Raw genomic sequence first — 26,653 nt, 5'->3', positions numbered from 1 at the left:
CAGTTTTTTATGTCTATCTTAAGTGTGATTGAGTCTGGTTTTCAGCCTCCTGTACCTTCCTCCTGATGGTAACAGCGAGAATAGAGCATGGCCAGTATGGTATGGGTCCACAATGTTTTTGAGACAGGGGTTCCTGCGGATCCCTATGATGGTAGGGCAGTCAGTATTCATGATGGTCAAGGCAATGTCCTCATGAAAGCAGGAAATAGAGCTTTCCTTATGATTGTTCCAATATGCAGGGCCCAGGACGAATCAGCAGAGATTACGTTCAAGTACTTCGAACAGTTGATTATCACCAATGAAGACAGGTGCATGGTCCCATGGCTTTCCCTTCCAGAGGTCAACAAACTCACCTCCAAACTCTTGGACGGTGGATTCTGCACGTCCCTCTGCAAATGGATCCTTGACTTGTCCCATAACCATGACAGTAAAGATAGACGACAAAACATTCTCCATAATAGGTTTCAACACCGGGAACCTGCAAGACTGCGATCTTCACCCTTATTAAAATCCCAATAGGCTCAAGACTGTGTGGCAAAATTCTGTTCTAACTCAATTTAAAACTTTGCAATGACACCACCATGCTACTAAGCTGTCTTATCGCCATACGGTCTCATTGTTTGGGATCAGGTCCACTATGATGATATCATAGTCAAGGATCCTGTTGTAGAGAGAGGTGTTGAATCCTCAGTCCAGAGCTGGTCATCAACATCAAGAAGCAGGGTGGAGTACCCCAGTCTGTATCAAAGGTGCTGATGTTGTGATGATCAACAGCTTCAACTTCATAGATGTAAATGTCACCAACAATTTTGTGCTGGTCTAATTACATGCACTGTGCACTGTAGATGCACTTTAGAAAGCAACTTATACAGATGCATCACTGCTTGGTATAGCAACTGCTCTGGTCTAGACCATTAGAAACTGTGGAGAGTTGTGAATGTAGCCTAGTCCGTTGCACAAACCAGCCTCTATCCCCAACCCAACCTCCACTGACTCCATCAACTGTCTTGGGAAAGCAACCAACATATTCAAGGACCATTAAACTCTGTCACCCGTTGACTGTGGCAAGGCCTTTCCCACAGAAAGCAACTGGTCCATGCTGAGTCTCTGGCCACATGGTCCCAGGCTGATAAATCTCTGGGGCCTGATGGTCTGCATCCCAGGTTACTTAAGGATGTGGCTCTAGAAATCGTGGACACATTGGTGATCATTTTCCAATGTTCTATAGATTCAGGATCAGCTCCTGTGGATTGGAGGGTAGCTAATGTTATCCCACTTTTTAAGAAAGGCAGGAGAGAGAAAACAGGGAATTATAAACCAGTTAATCTAATATCGGTGATGGGGAAGATGCTGGAGTAAATTCTAAAAAGATGAAAGCACTAACAAGATCAGTCCGAGTCAGCATGGATTTACAAAGGGGAAATCATGCTTGACTAATCTTCTGGAATTTTTTGAGGATAACTAGGAAAATGGACAAGCATTTGATAAGGTACCACATAGGGGATTAGTGGGCAAAATTAGAGCACATGGTATTGGGGGTAGGGTACTGACATGGATAGAAAATTGGTTGGAAACAAAGAGTAGGGATTAACGTGTCCCTTTCAGAATGGCAGGCAGTGACTATTGGGGTACCGCAAGGCTCGGTGCTGGGACCGCAGCTATTTACAATATACATCAATGATTTAGATGAAGGGATTCAAAGTAACATCAGCAAATTTGCAGATGAGACAAAGCTGGGTGGCAGTGTGAACTATGAGGAGGATGTTATGAGAATGCAGGGTCTTGGACAGGTTGGGTGAGTGGGCGGATGCATGGCAGGTGCAGTTTAATGTGGAGAAATGTGAGGTTATCCACTTTAGTGGCAAAAACAGGAAGGTAGATTATTATCTGAATGGTGTCAAGTTGAGAAAAGGGGAAGTACAAAGAGATCTGGAGGTCCTTGTTCATCACTTACTGAAAGTAAGCATGCAGGTACAGCAGACAGTGAAGAAAGCTAATGGCATGTTGGCCTTCATAACAAGAGAAGTTCCGGAAGTGGCGGTGCTGCCCTTGCAGCTGCGGCTCGCCTGCAGTCTGTATATCTTTTCTTTTTTTGTTTTCCTTAGTCCCGTTGTTGCAGTTTATTTCAGTTCGGGGGGGGTGAGAGAAACCTGTTTTAGTCTCTTCCTTCGGGGGGATGCAACCTTTTCTTGTTATATCCTCCGTCTCCGTTTGCGCTGAGGCCTAATGGCGGAGCTGGCTACTTCCAACTGGGACTGACCTCGAGGCTCCGGAGGCAGAGCCAGCCAGGACTTACCAATGCGAGGCGACCCGACTTCGGAGGCTCAGAGGCTCTGCCGCGGGCCCAGTGGACGACATCGTCGGGAGCTCGTAGGCCACAGGTTGGTGACCTGTTTTTCCGGAGCTCCTGCAGCAACAGCTTCGTCTGCTGGACTGTTATGGGTGCAGGGTGGCGGCTTCGGCAGCTTCGACCGCCCCGGGCCGCGGAGTTTGAACCGGCCTGTTTGCGGAGCTCGGATTCAGCCGCGGGACTTACCATCACCCGGCGGAGTCACAACATCGGAAGCCTGGATCGCCTCAACACAGAGGGAAAACAAGGAGGGAAGAGACGAGGACTTTAAGACTTTTTCCTTCCATCACAGTGAGGAGGGCCTGGTGGACACTGTGGTGGATGTTGAATCTGTGTTTATTGTGTGTTTTGTTATTTTATTCTATGTTACGACTGCAAGGCAATGAAATTTCGTTCAGACTGAAAAGTCTGAATGACGATGAAGGATACATGATACTTGATACTTGAGTTGAGTGCAGGAGCAAAGAGGTCGTTCTACAGTTGTACAGGGCCCTAGTGAGACCACACCTGGAGTACTGTGTGCAGTTTTGGTCTCCAAATTTGAGGAAAGGCATTCTTGCTATTAAGGGAGTGCAGCGTAGGTTCACGAGGTTAATTCCCGGGATGGCGGGACTGTCATATGTTGATAGAATGGAGCGGCTGGGCTTGTGTACTCTGGAATGTAGAAGGATGAGAGGCAATCTTATCGAAACATATAAGATTATTAAGGGATTGGGCAGGCTAGAGGCAGGAAACATGTTCCTGATGTTGGGGAGTCCAGAACCAGGGGCCACAGTTTAAGAGTAAGGGGTAGGCCATTTAGAACGGAGATGAGGAAAAACATTTTACCCAGAGAGTTGTGAATCTGTGGAATTCTCTATCTCAGAAGGCAGTGGAGGCCAATTCTCTGGGTGCTTTCAAGAGAGAGTTAGATAGAGCTCTTAAAGATAGCAGAGTCAGGGTATATGTTGAGAAGACAGGAACGTGGTACTGAATGTGAATGATCAGCCATGATCACAGTGAATGGCGGTGCTGGCTCGAAGGGCTGAATGACCTACTCCTGCACCTATTGTGTATTGTCTATTGTCCATTATCCTTGGGAACTGCACAGACCAACTAGTGGGAGTGATCACGGACATCTTTAATCTCTCCCTACAACGTTCTGAGGTACCCACCAGCTTCAAGAAGACCACTATTATCTCGGTGCCAAAGAGAACAAAGATCGCGTGTTTTAACGACCACCATCCAGTGAACTTGACATCCACCATCATGAAATGCTTCGAGAGACTGGTTATGGTACATATTAAAGCCAGCCTGTCAAGCAACGCTGATCCACTGCAATTCGCATACAACCACAACAGGTCCATGGCTGATGCCATCTCTCCGAGCCTACACGCCTCCCTGGAATGCCTAGATAAGAAGGACATCTATGTGATTCTCCTCTTCATAGACTACAGCTCTGCTTTCAATATCATTATCCCGACCAAGCTCATCTCCAAATGAGTGAAATTTGGATTCTGCACTCCCCTCTGCAACTGGATCCTCGACAACAGGCCACGACCAGTGTGTGACAAATATCATCTACGATAATCCTCAACACGGGTGCCCCGAAAGGATGTGTTGTTGGCCCCCTACTTTACTCTTTATAGACTCATGACTGCAGCCAAATACCAATACAACTCAGTTTCCAAGTGCACAGATGAGAGCATCATAGTGGACCAAATATCAAAGAATGACGAGACGGAGTACAGGAAGGAGATTGAGAACCTCATAACCTGGTGCCAAGACTAACACATTCTCCTTCAATGTCAGCAAATCGAAGGAGATCATGACTGATTTCAGGAACCAAAACAGTATACGCACTTGTATACATTGATGGCGTTGAAGTAGAGATGATCAAAAAGCTTCAAGTTCTTAGGAGTAAAAATCATTTGCAATTTGCCCTGGACTAGCCACATCGAAACAATGGCTAAGAAAACGCACTGACAGACACATCTATTTCCTTAGAAGGCTTAGGAAGTTCAGCATGTCCAACCTTCAGCAACTTCTGCTGTTGTGCAGTAGAAAGCATTTTATGGGGATGCATCATAGCATGTTTTGGGAACAGCTCCATCGAAGACCGCAAGAAATTGCACGGGGTAGTGGACGTAGGGTAGAACATCACGCAAATCAACCTCCCTTTCATTGACTCCATCTACACTGTGCTGCCTTGACAAGGAACCAGCATAATCAAAGACCAATCTCACCCCAGTCGCTCCCTCTTCTCGCCTCTCGCATCAGGCAAGAGGTACAGAAGTTTGAAAACTCACACCTCCAGATTCAGGGACAGTTTCTTCCCAGCTGTTATCAGGCAACTGAACCATCCTCTCACCAGCTAGAGTGCAGTCCCAACCTACCATCCATCCACCTCATTGGAGCCATTTGAACTATCTTTAATTAGACTTTATCTTGTATTCAACAATATACCCTTTATCCTGTATCTGTGAACGGAGGACGGCTTGATTGTAATCCTTTTCTAGTCTTCTCATTCAAGATTTTTACAAGATACAAGATGCATTTAATTGTCATTTGGACCCCTTGAAGTCCAAACGAAATGCCGTTTCTGCAGCCATACATTACAAACAAATAGACCCAAGACACAACACAATTTACATAAACATCCATCACATTGCTGTGATGGAAGGCCAAAAAAACTTATCTCTCCACTGATAGCATGCAACAAAAACGCTTTTCACTGTACCTTGGTCATCATTGGCGGTCACTCGAAAGGAGTATGACTGTCCTCTCCTCTCCATTCGGTCGTATATTTGTAGGTCTGCAGATGTCTATAGAGGCCGATCTGCAATCCACACACCTTGGTGCAACGTGGGCAGTGGAGACTGGCGGTGATTGATAGTCATCGAGCCCCCTTCTCTCTCTCCTTACAGTGCTGTTGCTTTGTCTCTGCGTCACGGCGTAGTTCCATTTCATGACGTGCAGCTCCTTCCTGCACGGATTTCCTCTAGGAGAGCCAGTCCAGTGCAATGTGTTCCCAATTGCTCGATGTGATGTGGAATTTCTTTAGACTGTTTGTGATGTTGTCCTTAAACCATTTCTTTGGCCCGCCGGGGGCTCGCCGACCTTCCTTCTATTGAGAGTACAGAATTTGTTTAGGGAGATGTGTGTTGAACATGTGGATGGCATGGCCAGTCCATCGAAGTTGGTGCTGCATTATTGTGGTGGTGATGTTGGTCATGTTGGCTTCCTCCAAATCGCTGATGTTGGTAGGTTTGTCCTCCCAGCTGATCCTCAGAATCTTTCGTAAGGATCTTTGATGGTATTGTTCCAGGGCTCTCAGGTGCCTGCTGTAGATGGTCCATGACTCGGCTACCTTACAACAGGGTGGAGAGGACAACGGCTCTAAACCAGCAGTTTTGTTTGAGCCTTTAGGTCTCGGTATTCAAAGACTCTTTTCCTGAGTCTGGTGTAGGCACACTGGCACAACTCAGGTGATGGTTGACCTCAGAGTCGATGTTAGCTTTTGAGGAAAGAGGTTGGGGATGTGGTCAACGTTTTCAAGAGTGGTGTCATCCCCTTTTATAGTGAGCTGGGTAGATGGCTGGTTGGGTGGAGGTTGATGTAGGACCTGTGTCTTCTTGATATTTAAGACTAGGCCTATGGCTCTGTATGCCTTGGCAAAGGCATTCAGGATGACCTGGGGGTCTTCTGCAGAGTGTGCTGCAATGGCGCAGTCATCCGCGTACTGAAGCTCCATGATGGCGATGTTACTGACTTTGCTCTTGGCCTTCAACCTATTAAGGTTGAAGAGCCCACCATCTGTTCTGTAGAGGATTGGGATCCCCTGTGGCAGCAAGGAAGACGACAAACAGGGTGGGTGCGATGATGCATCCCCGTTTGACTCCCATTTCCATAGTGAAGGGTTCGGACTCAGAGTCGCAGTTGCTGAGCACTGTGACCGACATGCCATTATGTAGATGCCTCAATATTCTGATGTACTTGTTGTGGCAACCGTATCTTGATAGTATGTTCCAAAGAGCCTGGCGGTCCACCGAGTTAAAAGCCTTTGACAGGCCTGTGAGGGCCATGTACAAAGGCTGCCTTTGTTCACGGCATTTTTCCAGGAGTTGGCTTGCTGTGAATATCATGTCTGCTGTACCTCTGGATGGGCGGAAGCCACACTGGGCAGTACCTTCGCAGACAGTAGCAGAAGTCAGATTGTGGGGACACGAGCAAAGACTTTGCCTGTTGTTGATGGGAGTGAGATGCCCCTGTAGTTTCCACATTCACCCGTATCCCCTTAAAGATGGTCACTATTAGACCATTCCTGAGTTCTGAGGGAAGTTCTTCTTTTTCCCAGACCTTGAGTAGAGCGTGGATGTGGTACGGGAGCTCCGGTCCACCTTCCTTTACGATCTCAGCTGGGATCCCACTTGGACTGGTGGCCTTGTTGTTCTTAAGGCTCTTGATGGCATCTTCAACCTCTGTCATAGTGGAAGGTTCTTCCATGTCTTCTCTGATGGGACTCTGGGGGATGTGGTGGGTAATGTCTGGTTCACTTGTGCTGTCACGGTTGAGGAGTTCCTGGAAGTGCTCTTTCCATCGGGCGTTAATGGACTCATTGTCCTTCAGCAGTTCTTGCCTGTCTTTTGAGGGCAAGGGGTCTAAGCCGCGTAGCTTGGATGGCAATTTCCTCGAGGCTTTCAAGTTCAGCCTTGGCCGGATCTGCTTCGTTTGACGCATCCTCTTCCTCTTGAGTTTGATGGACATCATGGAGCGGATGAGGCGATGATCTGTCCAGCAGTCATCTGCATCGATCATGGCCCTTGTGATGTTCATCTCACGGCGGTCCCTGGCTCGTACAATGACATAGTCAATGAGATGCGACTGATTGGAGCTTGGGTGTCTCCAAGATGCCTTAAGTTTGTTTTTCTGGCGAAAGAGGGTGTTCGTGATGATGAGGTCGTGCTGAGCACATTTGCTGAGAAGCAGAGCTGGTACACATGACTATAATAAATTAAACTAAAACTTTGTTATTAAACTCTTGAATGGACCTCTCATATGCAAAGAATGAATTCCTGATCTCCCAATCTACCTTGTTTTAAAAATTCTTTCATTGCAGCTATCACACGATATTCCGCACTCTGTTTATTTTCTCTTTTGCAATATCTGATGTACTAGCATCTGGTGATGATTGTGCTCATTTATGTATAATTTACCTAGATCGCATGCAAAATAAAATGTTCCATTGTATCTTGGTATTCGTGGCAATAATGATAAATTAAAAAGTATTTGATCTTGCGAGTGTTGAGAGCAAAATTATTGTTCTGGCACCACTGATTGTCAATTTTATTCCTTTACTCTTACTGTACGTGTTTATTCCATTGATGGTGGTATCATTGGTGGATCTAAAGGTGGTGTTGGAGCTGGTTCTGGCAACAAAGTTATGGGAATAGAGAGAGTAGTGCGGGGGACTGAGCATGCAGCCCTCTGGTGCTTCTATGCTGATGGTCAATGAGGGGGAGGTATAATTTCCAATCTGTACCGTTGGTACACTTGACAATAATAATAAATTAAACTAAAGAACTCAGCTGTGTAGGGAAGACCAAAGCCCCAGTTTCCTGACATTGACGATGTTTGGAAGGGACAATACATTGAGCACCCGGCTGTAGTTGATGAGCTATAGCTTGAGGTAAGCGTTCCTGTTATTCAAATGGTCCAGCACAGAGTGGAGAGCTGGCAAGATCAATAAAAGGGTTGTCATCAAGTTAAAAACTCATAGAATAAAATGAATGGCAGCAGCACCCATTTGATGAAGCATTGCTAATTTGACAGTGGTTGTGGTTAATTTGAGACTGGAGGGAAAGGTACAATAGCGTTCCCCGGGTGCTTAAGTGCTTAGGTATCTTGTTTATTATTAATGACGGCGCACAGGACTCAAATTTGCAGATGACACAAAACTTGGAAGTACAGTAAACTGTATGGATAGTAAAAGACATAGAAACATAGAAAATAGGTGCAGGGGTAGGCCATTCGGCCCTTGAGCCAGCCATTCAATATGATCATGGCTGATCACCCAAAATCAGTACCCCGTTCTGACTTTATCCACATAACCCTTGATTCCGTTAGCCCTAAGAGCTAAATCTAACGCTCTCTTGAAAACATCCAGTGAATTGGCCTCCACTGCCTTCTGTGGCAGAGAATTCCAGATTCACAACTCTCTGGGTGAAAACATTTTTCCTCATCTCAGTCCTTATTCTTAAACTTTGACCCCTGGTTCTGGACTCCCGCAACATCGGGAACATTTTTCCTGCATCTAACCTGTCCAATCCTTTAAGAATTTTCTATGTTTCTATAAGATACCCTCTCATCCTAAATTCCAGCAAATACAAGCCCAGTCGACCCATTCTTTCATCACATACGTTAGTCTCGCCATCCCGGGAATTAACCTAGTGAACCTACGCTGCACTCCCTCAATAGCACTAATGTCCTTCCTCAAATTAGGAGACCAAAATTGCACACAATATACCAGATGCGGTCTCACCAGTGCCCTGTACAACTGCAGTAGGACCTCCTTGCTCCTAAACTCAAATCCTCTCACAATGATTGGCTTTCTTCACTGCCTGCTGTACCTGCAAGCTTACTTTCAGTGGACAGAGGATATAGGCACGCTCTGGAATAAATAAATGTGCAGATAAATGTGAATTGTTACATTTCAATAAGAGTAACAAAGAGAAGCATATAAATTAGACGGCACATTTCTAAAAGGGTGCAAGAAAAGAAGGATATGGAGTTGTACATTAAAAATTGCTGGGTAATTTGAGAAAACATTTTTTTAAATAAAATGCATGTGGGATCCTAAATTGTTAAAATGGAGGCATAATTATTTTAGTTTAGAGACACAGCATGGAAACACTGACCTTCAATCACCTGTTCATACTAGTCCATATTGGGGGCAATTTACAGAGGCCAATTAACCTACAAACCCGCACGTCTTGAGTGCATAATGGACAATCTCAATTTTGTCTGCGCCTGTTAAGCTGCAAAGTTATGATCATGAATAACAGCCCTGACCAAATCTTGTTTTAGCCTCAAGAATCCACTGCAATTTGTGGTCTTCTATATCAAATCCAATTTGAAAATCTTTAGGAATCAAAGAGTTTACAAACGGCAGATATTTTGATTTCAATTTGACTTTCTGGAAACGGTTTGGGAGAAACCCTGTAAGTTTCATTCAAGTGGATCTTTTGAAGCAAAAGGCACCACTATGTAAGAAAGTAGTATATTTAATGAATAACTATCTGTGCTGATTTATCTCTTTCACGGAATCTTGAGTATATCTTGCCTCTTTCAGGTCCAGCTCCTGAGGCTGTCACAGAGAAGATTTTTCAACTCAGCAAAACGATTGAAGAATATTCTATTTGCCCTGATCTGAAAGTTGACTTAAGCACAATTGGAAAACAACAGTTCGACTTGGAGAACAAGTTTAAACCATTTTCAGGTATCTCATTCCTTCCTCTTATTCAAAACCATTGACCAAAACTAAACTTAAAAAAAAAGTATACTAAGTCTATTGCTGTCTCCTCATTAATGCATAGTGCCTTGTCCCTGGGCATGATAATGCTATACTATTTGCCAATAAGATCATGTAACAGTGGGCTGTGTAATAATTCTGCCCGTGTTCCTTGCAGAAATGTGGTTTCGAACTGAAAATCAGCTGTCTGCAGTATTGGATGTGAAGCATCCCAAGTTTCTTTTCCTTCTCTTCTGGAACTGCTATTCATTCTAAAGTAAACACCTGGCCAGTATCAAATCCATATTTTAAACACGAGCTTTACTGGACTTGGCAGTTAATTAAATAATAGAATAGCATTATCAAAATCAAGCTGATTCTTCTGTTATCTGATAATTCATTCAGAGTTTCTTCCAGCTAGGATCCTTGAATAATAGTTTAGAAGAATAATCTCATTAGATTTTTCCTTTTCACTTTAACTCAATAAGGCATAAGACTACTATCCAGCACTCCAGTTGTGACAAGCTAATTAAATGCGAGATAGGAGTGTTCATGTTGTCCGGCTATTGCATGATGCCATTACCATTTAATTACTCAAAAGCCAGTATTATTTAAAATTGTGATAATGAAGAAGTTCAAGGAACAGAAGACTTGCCATTTAAACTATATTTTTTTAGTCAATTGGCCCATGAATGATCATTTTCTGTGTAGAATCTATTTTCTAACCAAACTTTCAAAATAAGAAATTGAGGTACCTTTTGAGGCAGCAGGTTCAGTCTACTGAAATTAGTTTTATGGGCAAAATAGGGTTTTTTTCTACACATGGAAAAAATGTCCACTTTTCATTTCATTCCAAAGATTATCTTTTACTCCTCATAATGATATGAAGCAACAAATCAACTTGAACTTCTCCCCAGATATTCCATCTGTTCTTTAATTTATTGATTTATCAACTTTAATATTTTCATTTGAAGTAGAACACAGATTCCCCTTTCTTTATTAACACCAACCTTTTGTAACAACTAGTCTTTTCTATCACATGTGCTATTATCTCAAATAATAATAAATACCAGAGCAGTAACTATAAAGTGATTATCTTCTAGTGGAAATTGTGGATTCGGTGGAGGCTTACGTGAACATGCTACGAAACATCTTTGATTTTAATGCTTTGAAGGAGCTACTATCTGGTTCAGAGCACTTGAAGATAAGATTAGATGCCATGCATGGAGGTATGAACTACTGTGAAAGAGCAAGTTATTATTATATTAATGTTAGAACATGTTTTATAGTCTTGCTGAAGATTCTTGGTATATAATTTAATTAGCAAACCTGAATCTTATTCATAAAAATATGCTTGACAAATAGAGTTCACTTAAATTACTCTATTTTATTGTGATTTGCATAATTGAATTCTTTGGAGATAAATCAATGTCTGATTAAATAACCATTTGCAAAACATACTTCTTTAACTTTAAGATTTTAAACTACTATTACCAATTCTTCAATTTAAGCCAAACCATTGTATTCACAGGGAAGTGAGAAAACTTTTTTACACCTAGAGGATGGTTAAAGTGTGGAATTGGCAACTGAAAGGATGATAATAGCAGACATCCTCAGCACATTTTAAAAGTTTGTATGTGTAGTTGAAGAGCCATGTGGTGCAGAGTGATGTAGTTATAGCTGGAAGGTGGGAATAGATTTCTTTCTCAATAATTATGATAATGAAGAAATTCAAGGAACAGAAGACAAATTTTGTTGTCAATTCGCCCATGAATGATCATTCTTTTGTAAAATCTATTTTCTATCCAAACTTTCACAAGGAGGAATTGAGTTATGGACACATTGAGCTGAATGCCCTCCTCTATAAGGCCATTTTACAATGAACCGTTGTTTTACATGTCTGTGTCACATTCAGATTTGACGGCTATTTTCCTTGTAAGAGAGAGTTAGATTTAGCTTGTAGGGCTAAATGAATCAAGGGATATGGGGAAAAAGCAGGAATGGGGTACTGATTTTAGATGATCATATTGAATGGCAGTGCTGGCTCGAAGGGCCGAATGGCCTAGTCCTGCAACTATTTTCCTGTTTCAAAAGAATTGGGGGGAAAAATATTAATTTTAATCTTTTGTTTTTAAAAGCTGTAAATTGTGGAGGTCCACGCGTTGGTAAACACTCTGTTTAAAAAATAAACGATACAGCCCCATTGCTCACGAGCGGAAACTCCAGTTCAACTCCACCTCTTCGAATTCCATCTGCTAATCCTTCGAATTCCAACCGCCTAACGGCCCGCCCCCCGACATCGTGATTGGTCGGCCCAGGTCACGCCCGGTTCAAGTGAGAGTTCGAGCCCGACCATCGAAGGTTCGGGATACAAGTGGCTTGACCACAAGATGGCGCCACATGACCCCCCCCCCCCCCCCCCCCCCCCCCCCCCAGATCCGGAGTAATGGAGGCGAGTAGGTTTACGAGTAAGGCGGCCTGATCTCGTGTACATGTCTCCTGTGCTCGGGGTCACAACCGACGGAATTGAAGGCGGGTGCGGTCGTAACAGTGGACGCCCTCTACGGCGAGGCTATGCCACCTGCACTGGCTGATTAATGTCCAAATGCGCTGGCTTAAGATGGTCCACGGAAACGGTCTCGTGCATACCGCCCATGTTGATGACGAAAGTCGAGGTGCAGCATCTGGAAAGGTCCCTCGTAAGGCCTTTGCAGTGGCGTCCGGTGAGAATTGCGACAAAGGAAAACATACTGGCAGTCTTTGAGGGTGGGTGGGACGTACGTGGGAGTGAGTCCGTGGCAGGATGTCGGGACGGGAGAGAGCGTGCCCACCTTCTCCTGGAGGCGCGTCGGCAATGGTCGTGGGCGGTTCTTGATGTCCATGTGCCGCCGGGATGAAATACCCTGGGACCATAAGCGGGGCGCCGTACACCAGCTTGGCTGCGGAAATTGCCATGTCCTCCGGAGTAGTGCGTATGCCCAGCAACTCATCCATCCAGTCCGGGCCTGTGATCCGTGCCTTTAAAGATGCTGTTGGCTTGCGGGTGGTAGGCCGTAGTGTGGTGCAGCTGAGCACCAGGCAGCCGGGCCATTGGTGACCACAACTCGGAGGTGTACTGCGCACCTCTGTCAGAGCAGATGTCCACCGGCACACCAATCCAGTGGGCAGTGAAGGTGCGTGCACACGTTGCAGCAGAGAGCAAGACGGCTTCCGGCCATCTCGTGAATCTGTCCACGATGGTGAGAAGGTGATGTGACACATCTGGATGGAGGCAGCAGTCCCATGATGTCGACGTGGATATGGTCGAAAGCCGGTGTGTCAGGGCGAAATTCTGCAGCGGCGCCTTCATGTGACGCTGAACCTTTGAAGTTTGACAGGGGATGCACGCTCTGGCCCAGTTGCCAACCTGTTTGCGCAACCCGTGCCACATGAACTTGGCTGCCACCAGAGCCGTTGTTGCCCGGATGGAAAGGTGAGCCAAACCATGAACCATGTAGAAAATCCAGTGGCGCCAAGCTGCGGGGATGATGGGTCTCGGCTGTCCGGTAAACACGTCGCAAATGAGCGTGGTGTCAGCGGGCCCGAATCGCACATCCTACAACAACAGGCCTGAGATGGCGGTGCGGTAGCCGAGCATTTCCTCGTCCTCGCGCTGTGCGGCCGCAAGGGCCGTGTAGTTGACACATTGGGCCAAAACGCGGATAGCTTTGATGGTGGTGCGGGACAACGCATCTGTAACCAGGTTGCTCTTGCCCGCGATGTGCTGAATGCAAGTCGTGTCCTCAGAGAAATAGGCCAAGTGACGCTGCTGCCAGGATGACCAGGGATCAGACACCTTTGCAAAGGCAAACGTGAGTGGCTGATGATCGGTGAAAGCTGTGAAACACCTGCCCTCAAGGATGTAGCGGATATGCCGGATCGCCAGGTAGAGCGCGAGGAGCTGTTGGTCGAAAGCACTGTACTTCTGCTCGGGTGATGACTAAAAAAGGCGAGGGGCTTCCAGCTTCTCGATCAGTTGTTCCAACGCTCCGCCCACAGCTGTGCCAGATGTATCCACTGTGAGACACAGTCGGCGCGTGGATGGACTACCATAGTCGCCTTTTCCAGTGCCTCTTTGGCATTGTTGAAAGCGGTCGTGGCTGCGTCGTCCCAAACAAGATCTCTCTGGTTGCTGGCCATGGCCTTTAACACCGGTTGCATGATCCTCGTGGCTGCTGGCACGAAACGGTGCTGCTCGCACGGCACTAACCAAATGGTGCCAGCACAATTACCTGGCTCTCAACACCAGCAAAACCAAGGAACTGATTGTGGACTTTGGAAGGTGTAGGATAGGGACCCACAATCCCGTTTATATCAACGGGATGATGGTGGAAAGGGTCAAGAACTTCAAACTCCTGTGCATGCATATTTCCGATAACAGCACACTGATGCAATTATAAAGAAAGCACATCAGCGCCTCTGCCTCCTGAGAAGATTACGGAGAGTCGGTATGTCAAAGAGGACTCTCTCAAACTTCTACAGGTGCACAGTAGAGAGCATGCTGACTGGTTGCATCGTGGCTTGGTTCGGCAACTTGAGCATCCAGGAGCAGAAAAGAATGCAGAAAGTTGTGACCACTGCCCAGTCCATCATCGGCTCTGACCTCCCCACCATCGAAGGGATCTATTGCAGTCGCTGCCTCAAAAAGGCTGCTAACATCATCAAGGACCCACACCATCCTGGCCACACACTCATCTCTCTGCTGCCATCAGGTAGAAGGTACAGGAGCCTGAAATCTGGTACATCCAGGTTCAGGAACAGCTTCTTCCCCACAGCCATCAGGCTATTAAACTCGCAATCAAACAAACTCTGAACTATAACAGCCTATTGCACTTTATCTGTTTATTTATGTGTATATTTATGGTCAATGCTATATAGATACACACTGAAATGTTCTGTATTTATGCTTACTTTATGTTCGGTTGTGCTGCAGCAAGCGAGAATTTCATTGTCCTATGGGACACATGACAATAACGACTTGACTTGATAAAAATTAACCATTCCGACAAACTCATGGAGTCCCTTCACTGTCGAGGGTTTGGGAAACTGGCAAATGGCCACAACCTTGGACGGGAGCACGACCGCACCGTGCTGATCGATGTGGTGGCCATGAAAACTGATGGTACTGGTCGGCCGTTGTGACGTCGTTGAGACGGCGGTAGTCCCTACAGGGTCTCCAGCCCCCAGACGCTTTGGGGACCATGTGAAGCAGAGATGCCCAGAGACTGACTGAGCAGCGCACAATGCCCATTTCCTCCATCCGGCGGAACTCGTCTTTGGCCAATTGGAGCTTGTCGGGGGCAGCCTACGTGCGCGTGCATGGAGTGGCTGTCTGGTGGTGGGGATATGGTGCTTTACCCCATGCATGGGGCTGGCCGTTGTGAACTGGGGGGTTAGGATGTCGGGGAAATTGGCCAAGATCCGGGCGTAATCGTTATTAGAGGAGGTCACCGAGCTGAGATGCGGCACAGTGTGGCGCAAGACTCGAAAGTCTTAGAATGGATGAGACGCTGTCCCTTCACGTCGACCAGCATGGAGTGTGCCCGGAAGATTATTCAAAAAGATGAAGTTAAAAATATATTTAATAAATAGCTTTGCATAAGATATTACGTTATTCGTGATATAATCCAAATTATTTGCATAGATGCTTGTTGTTCTTATGTGTGCCATTGATCCTTTCACAAGTAGTACCTTCCTCAAGATAGAATTACTGACTGTTTGCCCTTCCCATTATTGATTCCCAATTTGGCACTTCAAGCTGCTGCCAGATGCTGTAGAGTAGGTGTCATGTTATAAGGTATACTTAAATATGTAAAGATTGTTGAATGGGACAATAAATGTGCCTTTGATGACAAATTTACCCAAACTAAATAATATACCGAATTGGTGAAGAAGTGCGAATAATTTGACTTCTTTACGAAACAATGCTTTGCATATCTCGATCAGCAAATATTATATACTGATTATACCTTGTTTTTATTTTAGCAGTTTTCACTGTAGAAATTCTGTTGCTAACTTTTAGTTAATCTTGACTTTTCAACTTTCATTTCTTGCTCATATATCTAAATAAGTTGTTTGGTGAGAAATCTTGACATGTGCTCATCCAAATAATGTAAAGTTGGCAATGGTGAGCTACAGCACCAAACAAAGACCCCAACAACTATTGCCATGGTTGGATGTAACACTGATAACTCTCAAAAGACTCAACACTATCCATGTCAAAGTAATCTGCTCGTTTGGGCTTTGTGGTTGTGTGTACCAACAAAATGCTGGCCTTGCTAATAATGCAAACTCTGAAAATGAATATAAAAATGAACCTTGTTGACAATTTTGGGAGACTGGACCTAGCGTCTTATGGGATAGCATTTGGAAGGGGAGGGGAGGGGAATATGGTTGACAGTAGAAGATCTGTAATTTTTATTATCCCATGGAAGCATTCCTACTTTGCCAAAGCTTAAAGGAATAAAAATTGAAATTCTTAAATGACTCTTTTTTTGAATTGTTGCTAATGATCTTAATGAGAATGAAGGGACTGAAGTTTAGGGGTAACATGAGGGGGAACTTCTTTACTCAGAGAGTGGTGGCTGTGTGGAATGAGCTTCCAGTGAAGGTGGTGGAGGCAGGTTCGTTTTTATCATTTAAAAATAAATTGGATAGTTATATGGACGGGAAGCGAATGGAAGGTTATGTCTGAGCGCAGGTATATGGGACTAGGGGAGAATATGTGTTCGACACGGACTAGAAGGGTCGAGATGGCCTGTTTCCGTGCTGTAAATTGTTATATGGTTATATGGTTATCTTGGATTACTGCTAGAGAATTCTGTGATTGGCAATATTAGATATTGGTGTTCTTCAAATGGGGTAAGGCTCCAGGTTTCATATACGTGGAACATAACACTTGTTTTGTTCAGCAATAGTGAATAACCAGAAATTCTGAGCCTATATGGTGTATTTTATACTTTCAATGCAGCTTTGTTAAAAACGTTGCCACCGTCCCCCACCTTCTTCTCTAACACAAGTCTGATTGCTATCCTCACGTGTACAGCAATATTGATTGCAATCCTGTTGTGATTCTGGACCTTTATCACCCGGTTCCAACTTCCAGATCTCCTTTACCACTTGCCTACTTCTCTACCTCTTCGTGACTGACACAAGTCATGGTGGCGCAGCTGGTAAAGCTGGTGCCTCGCATGCCAGAGACCTGGGTTCAATCCAGACTTTGGATGCTGTCTGTGTTTGCACATTCTCCCTGTGACCGCGGGGTTTCCCCCATGTGCTCTGATTTCCTCAAGCATTCCAAATATGTGTTTGCTATAATTATCAGAGGTTGTAGATTAATTGGTTTCTATTATAACATTTCCCAAATGTGTAAGGGTTAGATGAGAAAGTGGAATAACATAGAACTAGTGTTAATGGACGATCAATGGTCAGCATGGACTTGGTGGGCGTAAACGCCTGTTTCCATGCTATAATCACCAAACACACTCGACAATGTTGTACTCTCCTTACCGCCTTTTATGTTGTTGCTAAATGAACTGGCCACAATGTAATCCTGACTTGAGCTTTGACAGAATCTCTGCTGGTTTCTTGCTGGTTTCTTTAGCTGTTTTTAGTCGCTTGCTCTCCATAATTATCAGAGGTTGTATGCATGAGATTTGAATTAGCCTTAAATCTACAGCCTCTTAGACTAAGGTTGACATTTTGTATGTAATCTGCAAGCATTCTCTACTCAAGATTCACAGAGAACATTTCATGTTTGTAATACCATGTCCCCAATTTAATCTGGATTTGAGAGAAAGTAAAGTCAGGAATAGGTAAAGTTATTGCCCCTTTAGCCATCGTGTCCACTCTGATCATCGGGCCCTATCTATACTAATCCCACTGACCAGCAGCTGGCCGGTTGTCAACTATGCCTTGGTGTTTCAAGTGCTAGTCCAGGTACTGCTTAAATGTTGTGAGAGTACCTGCCTCCACCAACCTATCAAGCAGTATGTCCTGGATTGCAACCACCATCTGGATAAAAATATTCTTCCTCTGAACACCCCTACACTTCTTACTCTTCACTTTAAAACAATGCCTGTTCATATTGGACACATCTGCCATTGAGAGAAGCTTTTTACTATCCACTCTATCTATGCTTCATAATTTTATACACTTCTATTAGTTTCACCCTACAGCCTCCTCTGCGTCAAAGGTAACAAATCTAACCTTCCAATTTCTTCCCATACCTGAAATTATGGTATTCTCTATACTCTATCCAGTACAAATACATCCTTCAAACTACAAATGAATTTTTATTGAAACTTTCTCAAAAGTTTTTTTTTTAAATCTTAAAAATCCGGAATGTAAGTTTATTCATATAGCTGCAATGAAGACATACAGTTATCCTCCCTTCCCATTTGGGAGTTGCAGTGAACCAGTTGTCAGAGATATAACATCGGAAAGGTTTATCATGCTGAAAAATATATTTTATGAACCGATAAATGGTTGGCAACAATGCAACTAATTTGGAAGCCATGGATTGATATTTGAGAAAATAAAATAAATCTGACAGACCGTGTTAGCAATGCTTCACGTTCAAAAGAAAATATTTAATAAGAAACTGTTGGTGGTAAATTGTATATTTTTGGGTTTAAATTTAATTTAGTCTTGACATCTTCCTCTATGCCTGTGGAAAGAGAAAAACAATTGAAGCTTTGTGTCAATACATTTAACCAGAACTGGGGAAAGATGGAGGTAAAATAGGTTTTAAGATGGAGAGCAAACAAGGGTACGGTCCGTTTCAGATCAACACAGGTCTTCCTTATTGTTTCTTTCCTTTCCTCCTTCTCCTAAGCATCAAACTTATTTTAGCTCTAACCTTTTTCATTTCTGATGAAGAGTCAAAGTTATTGTGTCTTAGATGTACGGTTCAGAAACAAGCCCTGTGGCCCACCACATCCCTGTCCACATTTTTACCATCTACACTAATCATTGAACTTGCAGTTAATTCTGTTTCCCTTTCCACAGAGGCTGCTTGGTTTGCTGAGTAGTTCCAGCATCTTTTATTTGAAACATTGGCTTATTTTGATTTTGGTGATAGTTTGCATGATGTCCAATTTATTAAATTTAGGGTTTAAAGTATTTCACTGTCATAAGCTGCACTTGTCATCAGGATATTTTTGTATTTCATTCATTTTATTATTTTAATTAGTGATGGGTCCTTACGTTAAGAAGATTTTGTGTGAAGAACTGGGGTCACCTGCAAATTCAGCAGTGAACTGCACACCTCTTGAAGACTTTGGTGGTCACCATCCTGATCCAAACTTAACATATGCTGCTGACCTAGTGGAGACCATGGAAACTGGAGACTATGATTTTGGAGCTGCATTTGATGGCGATGGTGTAAGAAAAAACATTTGTCTTTCTGTCGGTATTTCAGCTCGGAACAATTACCTGTAACCTAGTCTCTTGTACATATTCATGAAACAAGCCCAACCCCCCAATAGACCGAAGAACCATTTGCAGTAGCGATAACAGAGAGAAACTACAAGCAAGTAGATCGTTTTCCTGCATGAATATCTTGTGATATTATGAATGAGATATATCGCTGGAGCATATTGATCTTCTACAGAGCACAGATATGGCTCAAAGAGCCCCTGTCATTTTCAAAAGTAGACAAGTTTTACCCCACATCATTCTCCTCATCTTCAATCATGGCCTCCTGCACTCCAACCTTGACCATGACCCCTCCCCTTTACCCAGCCACTTTGGTGTAAGCAGAGTTCTTCTCAGGTTGTGTAGAGCGCCAGCTCACCTTCGAGTCTGGAGAATGAAACAATGGTAATATAGTCTGGGGTCCCAGCAGTAAATTTGCGCATTTGTTGACGAAATTCCCTGTGCTCCCACCTATTGCACAGGTAGAGGACATTCAATTTAGCTCATAACCTGTTCGTCAAAATGCCCATTTTCTCGGAATGTCCAATTATGTAGGTGATTGAAAATGATAGCAATGAGTGAGGGAGCAAGTGAGGGACAGCAGAATACTACATTGATTGGGTCCATCTGTCGTAACCAGAATTAATTGTGATGCTTCTTCCAGTGATGTTTGTTTCAGCTGAATTGCGCACACACAAATGATCAGTTGGTTCAATAGCTTGAATTAACGTAATGAGTCGTAGGGATTTCTCATTGTATGATTGGGGATTTTGTTGGTTTGAAATGCAACTCTATCGGTCAATCTGATCAAAGTGCTGCAATGTGCATTACTCTTAGTTGCATTGGTTATCATGTTCGCTATTTACAATTGATAGTAAGCACCAGTCCAAATATTTAATATCTTGACCAATGTTTAGACTTGCACAGTGGAATTAGATTTTTCATGCAAAGCTCATAATCATTTCAGCAAGAGGACCAATCATTGGGAAGTACAGAGCTGATGGACCAAGCCATTTAAATGTTGTTATCAGGGAATCAGGTTTTGATCTGTTAGATTCAGTGCAGGTGGGGATGTGGAATATAATTAAATATGATTTTAAAATCTCAATTTGAACATTGACTCCCTTGTCTATCAGCAGATAATAGATGGGAGGCATCGTCTATAACATTATTCTTACATAGGATGTGTTTACAGGAGCCTGCTAAATCATCGTGCCCAATTACCCATTCTACATTATGATCCTTAACATCAACACAGTTCTTCACGCTGTGCCTCATGTCCGTCAGTCTCAAAGTCTGTATGTTGCTATTGTATTTTTGTTGGCTAGATTGTGTAGCATGGGGAACAGAATTGAAGTCTCCATATTGTGAAGATGTGATTGCACAGGAAAGGGTGCAAAGGAAATTCACCAGATTGTTGCCTGGATTTGAGCGTTACTACTTTAAGGAGAAAGCTGGAGTGAGGAGGCTGGGGGGTGACTTATCAGAGGTATACAAAATAATGTCGGGGGTACACATGATAGACAATAACAATCTTTATCCCATGGTTGGGTGTCAAAGCCAAAAGGGCATGAGTGAGAGGTTTATGGTTTAATGGGGATCTTGGGAGAATATTATCACACACAGGTTTTTCTCAGTATTAGAATGTGCTGTCTGAGGATGTGGTGGAGGCAGATACTTTGAGAAGCTAGACAAGTACATAAAAAGCTACAGACCAAATGCAGGTAAATGGCACTGGTGTAGATGGGTGCAATGGGCTATTGGGTTCAAAAGCCTGTTTATGTGGTTTATTCTGCTGTGCTGCTGCAGGTAAGAATTTCATTGTTTGGGACATATGACACTAAACACTCTTGACCCTCTTAGACTCAGAGTAAGAATCAAGAGTCATCTTGTTAGCATATGTTGTGATGTACTCCAGCTGATACAATTGATAGTAAGGCAATAGAATCAGTGCAATTTTCACAATTATTTGGGTACTTGCATGACTATAATTGCATCTGCTCTTGGCTGCTGTGGCTGGAGTCCAAAATAGTGTGGGGATCTTGGAAAGTAGAAGATACTGTTAGTCCACTAGATGTATCCTTTGAGGCAGTGCTGCCTACTGAAAATGTCTGGTATTGTAGATGAAGAAGTCACATGCTTCCAAGAAATTTGACAATGACTCTCAAGAGATTCTTTTCTTCAGTGACATCAACCTTTATGTTGAGGAAGTGGAACCTCTTTCTGATGATGATAAAATCTGGTTTATTAATGGGAGCCCTTACAACTTCTAAGCATAGACAAAAGTTTCCTGCATCTCTGTGAAGACAGCAATGTGCATCGTAGAAGCCTCTTTATGCTGCCTTCTCTTTTTGGCCCAGTGCTGGAAAGGCTACTTTGTTTTCGCTGAAATGAAAAAGGATGAAATAATTTCCTCTGGGATTAGAGAATGTTTGGGGGAACTCTCTTTGGTGAACAGTAAATTGAGAGAGATGACTTGGGTCCCTGCTTCCATGAATTAACAATTGGCAAGCAAGTTTAAAGACATCAGAGAGAGCAATCTATGCATGATGACATAGCTGAAGGTAATCCAGCACGTGTCACCAAGCTCTGTGATGACTACCTGAGAGAACCATGAACCTACAGGAGCATTGGGTCAGCAGATGACTTCAATCTTAGATTCTTAGTAGTGGTGGTGGTGGGGGGGGTGGGGGAGTTGTTTGCAGAAGTCCTGCCTTCACCTCCAGGATGCAAAGCCCTCCACAAATTAGGTGTAGTACGCAGTTAATTTCTCAAACATGAGCACAAATGAATTTTACTTTGATTGCTAACCAGTCTTTTAAATTACATGATCACATAAATGAAAATATACTTGTATTTTTTTAGGATCGGAATATGATCCTTGGAAAACATGGATTCTTTGTAAACCCATCTGACTCTGTGGCTGTGATTGCTGCGAACATCTTCACTATTCCGTATTTCCAACAAACTGGTGTTCGAGGATTTGCTCGAAGCATGCCCACGAGTGGAGCACTGGATCGGTAAGCACGATTTGCTTGCTGCATGGAAATTAATAGTGAAAGCATCCTGATTTCCTTTTAGTTTTCTTAAAGGGGAATCCATGCCTTTTGGTCCCCTTTCAGGAAGAAGTACATTGAGCATACTGATTCTTTCTTCATCGCTTTCTAGTATTTTTGTCAGTGAAAACATATTTGAGAAACCTATGATCAATTCCACAGAATCTTTAGAATGATAATTAAATAAGATGCTCCAAAAGATTGTTTGCTCTCAAGTGTTGCACAATATTATTGATCTAACTGAAGTTTATAATGTGTCTATATATTATGCATAAGTGAAATTTACAGCAAAGCTCATCTATGTAATAACATGTATAATTTAAGTCGCACCCTTTTGCGTTCCATAACCATTTGGTTTTCAATTCTGCTTTCTCTTTATTTTATTGAACCTTTAGTCTGCTATCTGCAAAATTTGTTTAGATTTATCCATTTGTGTATCAAGGTCTGGCATACCACTGACACACTTATTAATCCCTGGGGGGCTGGGCTGCGGGCGAGGCGCTGCGGACGGCTGGCCGATTTCGAGTTGACTGCGAGGGGGGGGGGGGGGGGGGGGGGGGGTTAACGTTAACGTAACTCGCAGCACGTGCAAAAACAGTGGCCAGCAAGCTGCGCTTTGAAAACTGCGCAGCTGGTCGCGAGGAGCAAAGCCATTATGATGTCATCAGCTCGTTAGCTTTAAAAAAAATCTCAGATTTGTGAACAATTTTAATAAAAAGATCAAGAAATAATTAATCAAATTTTCAGATGAGGCAAATTTTGAAATCATGAGGTAAATCTCTATCGGAATATGTAAAAATGACACCGTTAGCGCGTTGTGTTTTCGAGGAGATGTGAATCACAGACAAACAAGACACACACAAATAAATACATCCACATCCAAGATCAGAGTGTTATAATAATAGAGATAAGCAGGGCATGCATTTTTACACAAGAGTTGTGGGTGCCTGGAACACATTGCCTGGCATGGTGGTAAAGGCAGTACCATTTAAGAGGACCATGTGCTGGTATAGAAGATTAGTTTACCTTGGCATCAAGTTTGGCTTGGGTAATCAATACCAAAGGATCTGCTCTTGTGCTGTTCCATGTTCATTCTGTTTACACAAATGAATCCAAGTTGTGAGGTTAAATTCTGCAATAAATTATGTGCTTTTTTGGATGTTGAACAAAATTGAAAATTAGACCTGAATCTGTCTCTTTGAAGGGTTGCCAAAGCTACAAAAATAGCTTTGTATGAAACACCTACTGGCTGGAAATTCTTTGGAAATTTGATGGATGCCAACAAACTTTCCCTTTGTGGCGAAGAAAGCTTTGGAACAGGTAAGGTGTTTAATTTCCTAGTTTGAGAGATGAATTACCTATTGACGTATCTAAATTTCTCTGGTGCCTGTTTAATTTTCTTTTTCATGAATAATAAATACTTTGTGCAACGCACTGCATGCAAATTAAGGGACCTAGGAATCACTTTCACTATTATAGTTTGTCATTGTGGTTTGTTATCCTGAGATTTTTCTTTAATTGTTGCTTTCAACATTAAGGTATAGTCTAAAACTAGAAACAATTCCAGTACATGGTAACTTAATTATCTTCTTATCGAGTCCACATCACAAGATTAGAAATTGTTCAGCCAGAGCTGAACACATTTCTCGGCATCTGCATACAATGGTGTCTGTCTTGCGCTTCTTGTGCTTCTTGTGCGTGTTGGTGGAAAGATTGGTGGGAACAGGGCCGCGACGTGAACGCTCTTTCCTTGACCCCAATTAATTATGATGATTTGGCAGAGCAGTTTGTCTTAATTCCAGACACTGTCAAATGTTTGATTCTTCAGAGAACAGAAAATGTAGCCAAGTCATCTTAGTGATTAATACCATGTGTCTTCTAGCTGAAGAAACGCCATTGAGCTAAAAGAAAATTGCCATCTCCCTCTGGTCTTGTAGTGTGCTTGGGACAATATCAATATAAACATACCCTCAATTTTCGTCAAAGAAATTGACATCAGCTCAGAATAACTTGCAGTCGCCCTTGTGGATGATTGTGAGTTCTTCCACTACATAAGAGCAACCAGCCAGCTTCTTACCTAGAAATACATTGAATCGCTGTAGAGAAGTAACAGGCAAACATAGATGTTGGAAAGAGCACCAAGGAAATGCATAGGGTTGGTTAGACAATGATTGTATTATCATGGATTGATAAGATACTTTGTTTATGTGGGAATGTTTACTTCATGATCTGTGCAGAAGATACTGTAATGGCTTTGATATGAGTGACATCAACATGGGAACAGAGCCATTAAATATTATATTTCTTCTTGTTGGCACAGGAAGCTCTTGTTCATCAAGTTGGTGGGGTTTTTTTTTAGCAAGCACGTTTTATCTGTGGTTGGTGAAGATTTTTTTGACACTGTAGAAAGAATTCTGGCATTGCTATTTTGGGTCCCGGACAATCACAGGGAATTAGGGTGTGGCAATGCATCAGGAAACATTATCCTGAAGGAGGCTGGGCTGTTTTTGGGTTGTCCTCACAGCGGCAAATGTATTGTTTTCTGGAGTTTGGTCAAGCCACGCCATATTCTATGTAAAATACAGAAATGTTCTCATTGCCCTTGGAGCTTCAAGTGACTTAATCTGCAAAACATACTTGAGCTCCAGGATGATTTTGAGAAGAAGAGTTTTAGGGCGGCACAGTGGCGGAGTGGTAGAGTTTCTGCTTTACAACATCAGTAGACCTGGGTTCAATCCTGATTACGGGTGCTGTCTCTACGGAGTTTGTATGTTCTCCCCGTGACCACGTGGGTTTTCTCCGAGAACTTCGGTTTCCTCCCACATTCCAAAGACGTGCAGGTTTGTAGGTTAATTGTCTTGGTATACGTGTAAATTGTCTCTAGTGTGTGTAGGATAGTGTTAATGTGCGGGGATTGCTGGTCGGTGCAGACCGTGCTGTATCTCTAAACTAAACGAAGGGAGGGCACAGAATCTTTTTAAAAATGCAGCATCAAAGAACATTTTCCCAAAGTTCCTCCGTTGGCCAATAACAGACTTTGGGTTAATTGCTCTTTCCATCTGTCAAGCTTACGTTAAGCTATTTTGTTTGTGTTCAACCAGGTATTTTAAATGTATCACACCAAGCCTTTCAGGCGGCTTATCTTTACCATTATGCTGACACCTAAACCATGCTGCATTGCCTCGGAATTTTGTACTTTGTTCAATTTATTTTCTGACTTCCAAAGTGTTTCTTTAGCGGGCAGCTGACAATGATAATACTATTGCATATCAATGGGAAATGCTCAAATTTCTGCTTTATGGAGATAATGGTAGTTTGGTGACACTCCAACAAACATTTATGATTAACGATCTATTCAAATAACAATGGGCCAGAGTATATCTCTGCTGTTGAACATTGCTTTCCTGTGTGTAATCCACCCTGAATATTAATTACACATCTATGATTCACAGAGGAGCTACCAATTGAGTCTGATGTGGGATTTAGCAACAACTAGACCAAGCGTGGACCTGTTGGGTCCCATTCCCCCAACGCCATATTCCACTAAACTACGCATGCGATGCTGACGGAACCGCACTGCGCAGGCGTGACTGCCGCGTTCAAAGTTGTGCTGTTGATGGCATAAATTAAATTAATAAAGTGAATAGAGGACCCGTGGAGCCATTTGTAAAGTAGAACGAGTAGGGTTACAATCCAATTGTGAAGTCAGAGCTGCAGAGGGAAGAATTTTTTCTCAAATTTGGATTTTTTAAATGTGAAAATGGGAATAACTTGTGAAATATAACATCAATCTCAACAAAACTTGGTACAAACCACCACAGGACAATGGTGAGTAAGGTGGTGCAAATAATTTTAGCGCTATTGTGTACCATTTTGGCGTCGTTCCGAGATCACATTTACAGACACACGTGCACAGGCACGCATAGAAACAAACAAGATGAGAGTTTTTGTCATATATACTAGACTAAGTGGGACCCGTTGGGTCCCTGACACACAGGAGGCTTGGTCCCCCAACGCAATATTCCACCACTCGCCCATAGCCCCCAACTGCACAGGCGCAGTTCATTTCCCCTCATCCCTAGCACTCTCTCCCCCTCCTCTTCTTTCCCCTCTTCTTCTCCCCTCCCCAATCCCTCTCTCAATTCTCTCTCCCTCTCCTTTCTCCTACCCTCAATCACTCACTCCCTCCCCTCCCCCCCTCCCTCCCTTCCTCCCTCCATAACTCCTCTCCCCTCCCTATCCCCTCCCACACTCCCTGCTCATTTCCCCCACTGCTCTCCTCTCCCTCTATTCCCACCTCCT

General features: G+C 43.4%; 1 protein-coding gene across 3 annotated transcripts in view; it reads left to right on the top strand.

Moving 5' to 3' along the window:
• pgm1 (phosphoglucomutase 1) overlaps positions 1-26,653 on the top strand; it is a 77,459-nt gene that overhangs the window by 36,679 nt on the left and 14,127 nt on the right. For all 3 annotated transcript variants that reach the window (XM_055642086.1, XM_055642085.1, XM_055642087.1), the window contains 5 exons: positions 9,681-9,827; positions 10,943-11,068; positions 19,072-19,262; positions 22,161-22,315; positions 23,556-23,671. In XM_055642086.1, coding sequence (XP_055498061.1) covers positions 9,681-9,827; positions 10,943-11,068; positions 19,072-19,262; positions 22,161-22,315; positions 23,556-23,671 — 735 coding nt within the window. The remainder of the gene's footprint in view (positions 1-9,680; positions 9,828-10,942; positions 11,069-19,071; positions 19,263-22,160; positions 22,316-23,555; positions 23,672-26,653) is intronic.

The sequence above is a fragment of the Leucoraja erinacea genome, chromosome 10 (genome assembly GCF_028641065.1).
Source record: "Leucoraja erinacea ecotype New England chromosome 10, Leri_hhj_1, whole genome shotgun sequence".
Classification (NCBI taxonomy): Eukaryota; Metazoa; Chordata; class Chondrichthyes; order Rajiformes; family Rajidae; genus Leucoraja; species Leucoraja erinaceus.
The sequence above is the reverse complement of the archived record's forward strand: the minus strand, read 5'-3'. Positions and strand labels throughout refer to the sequence as shown.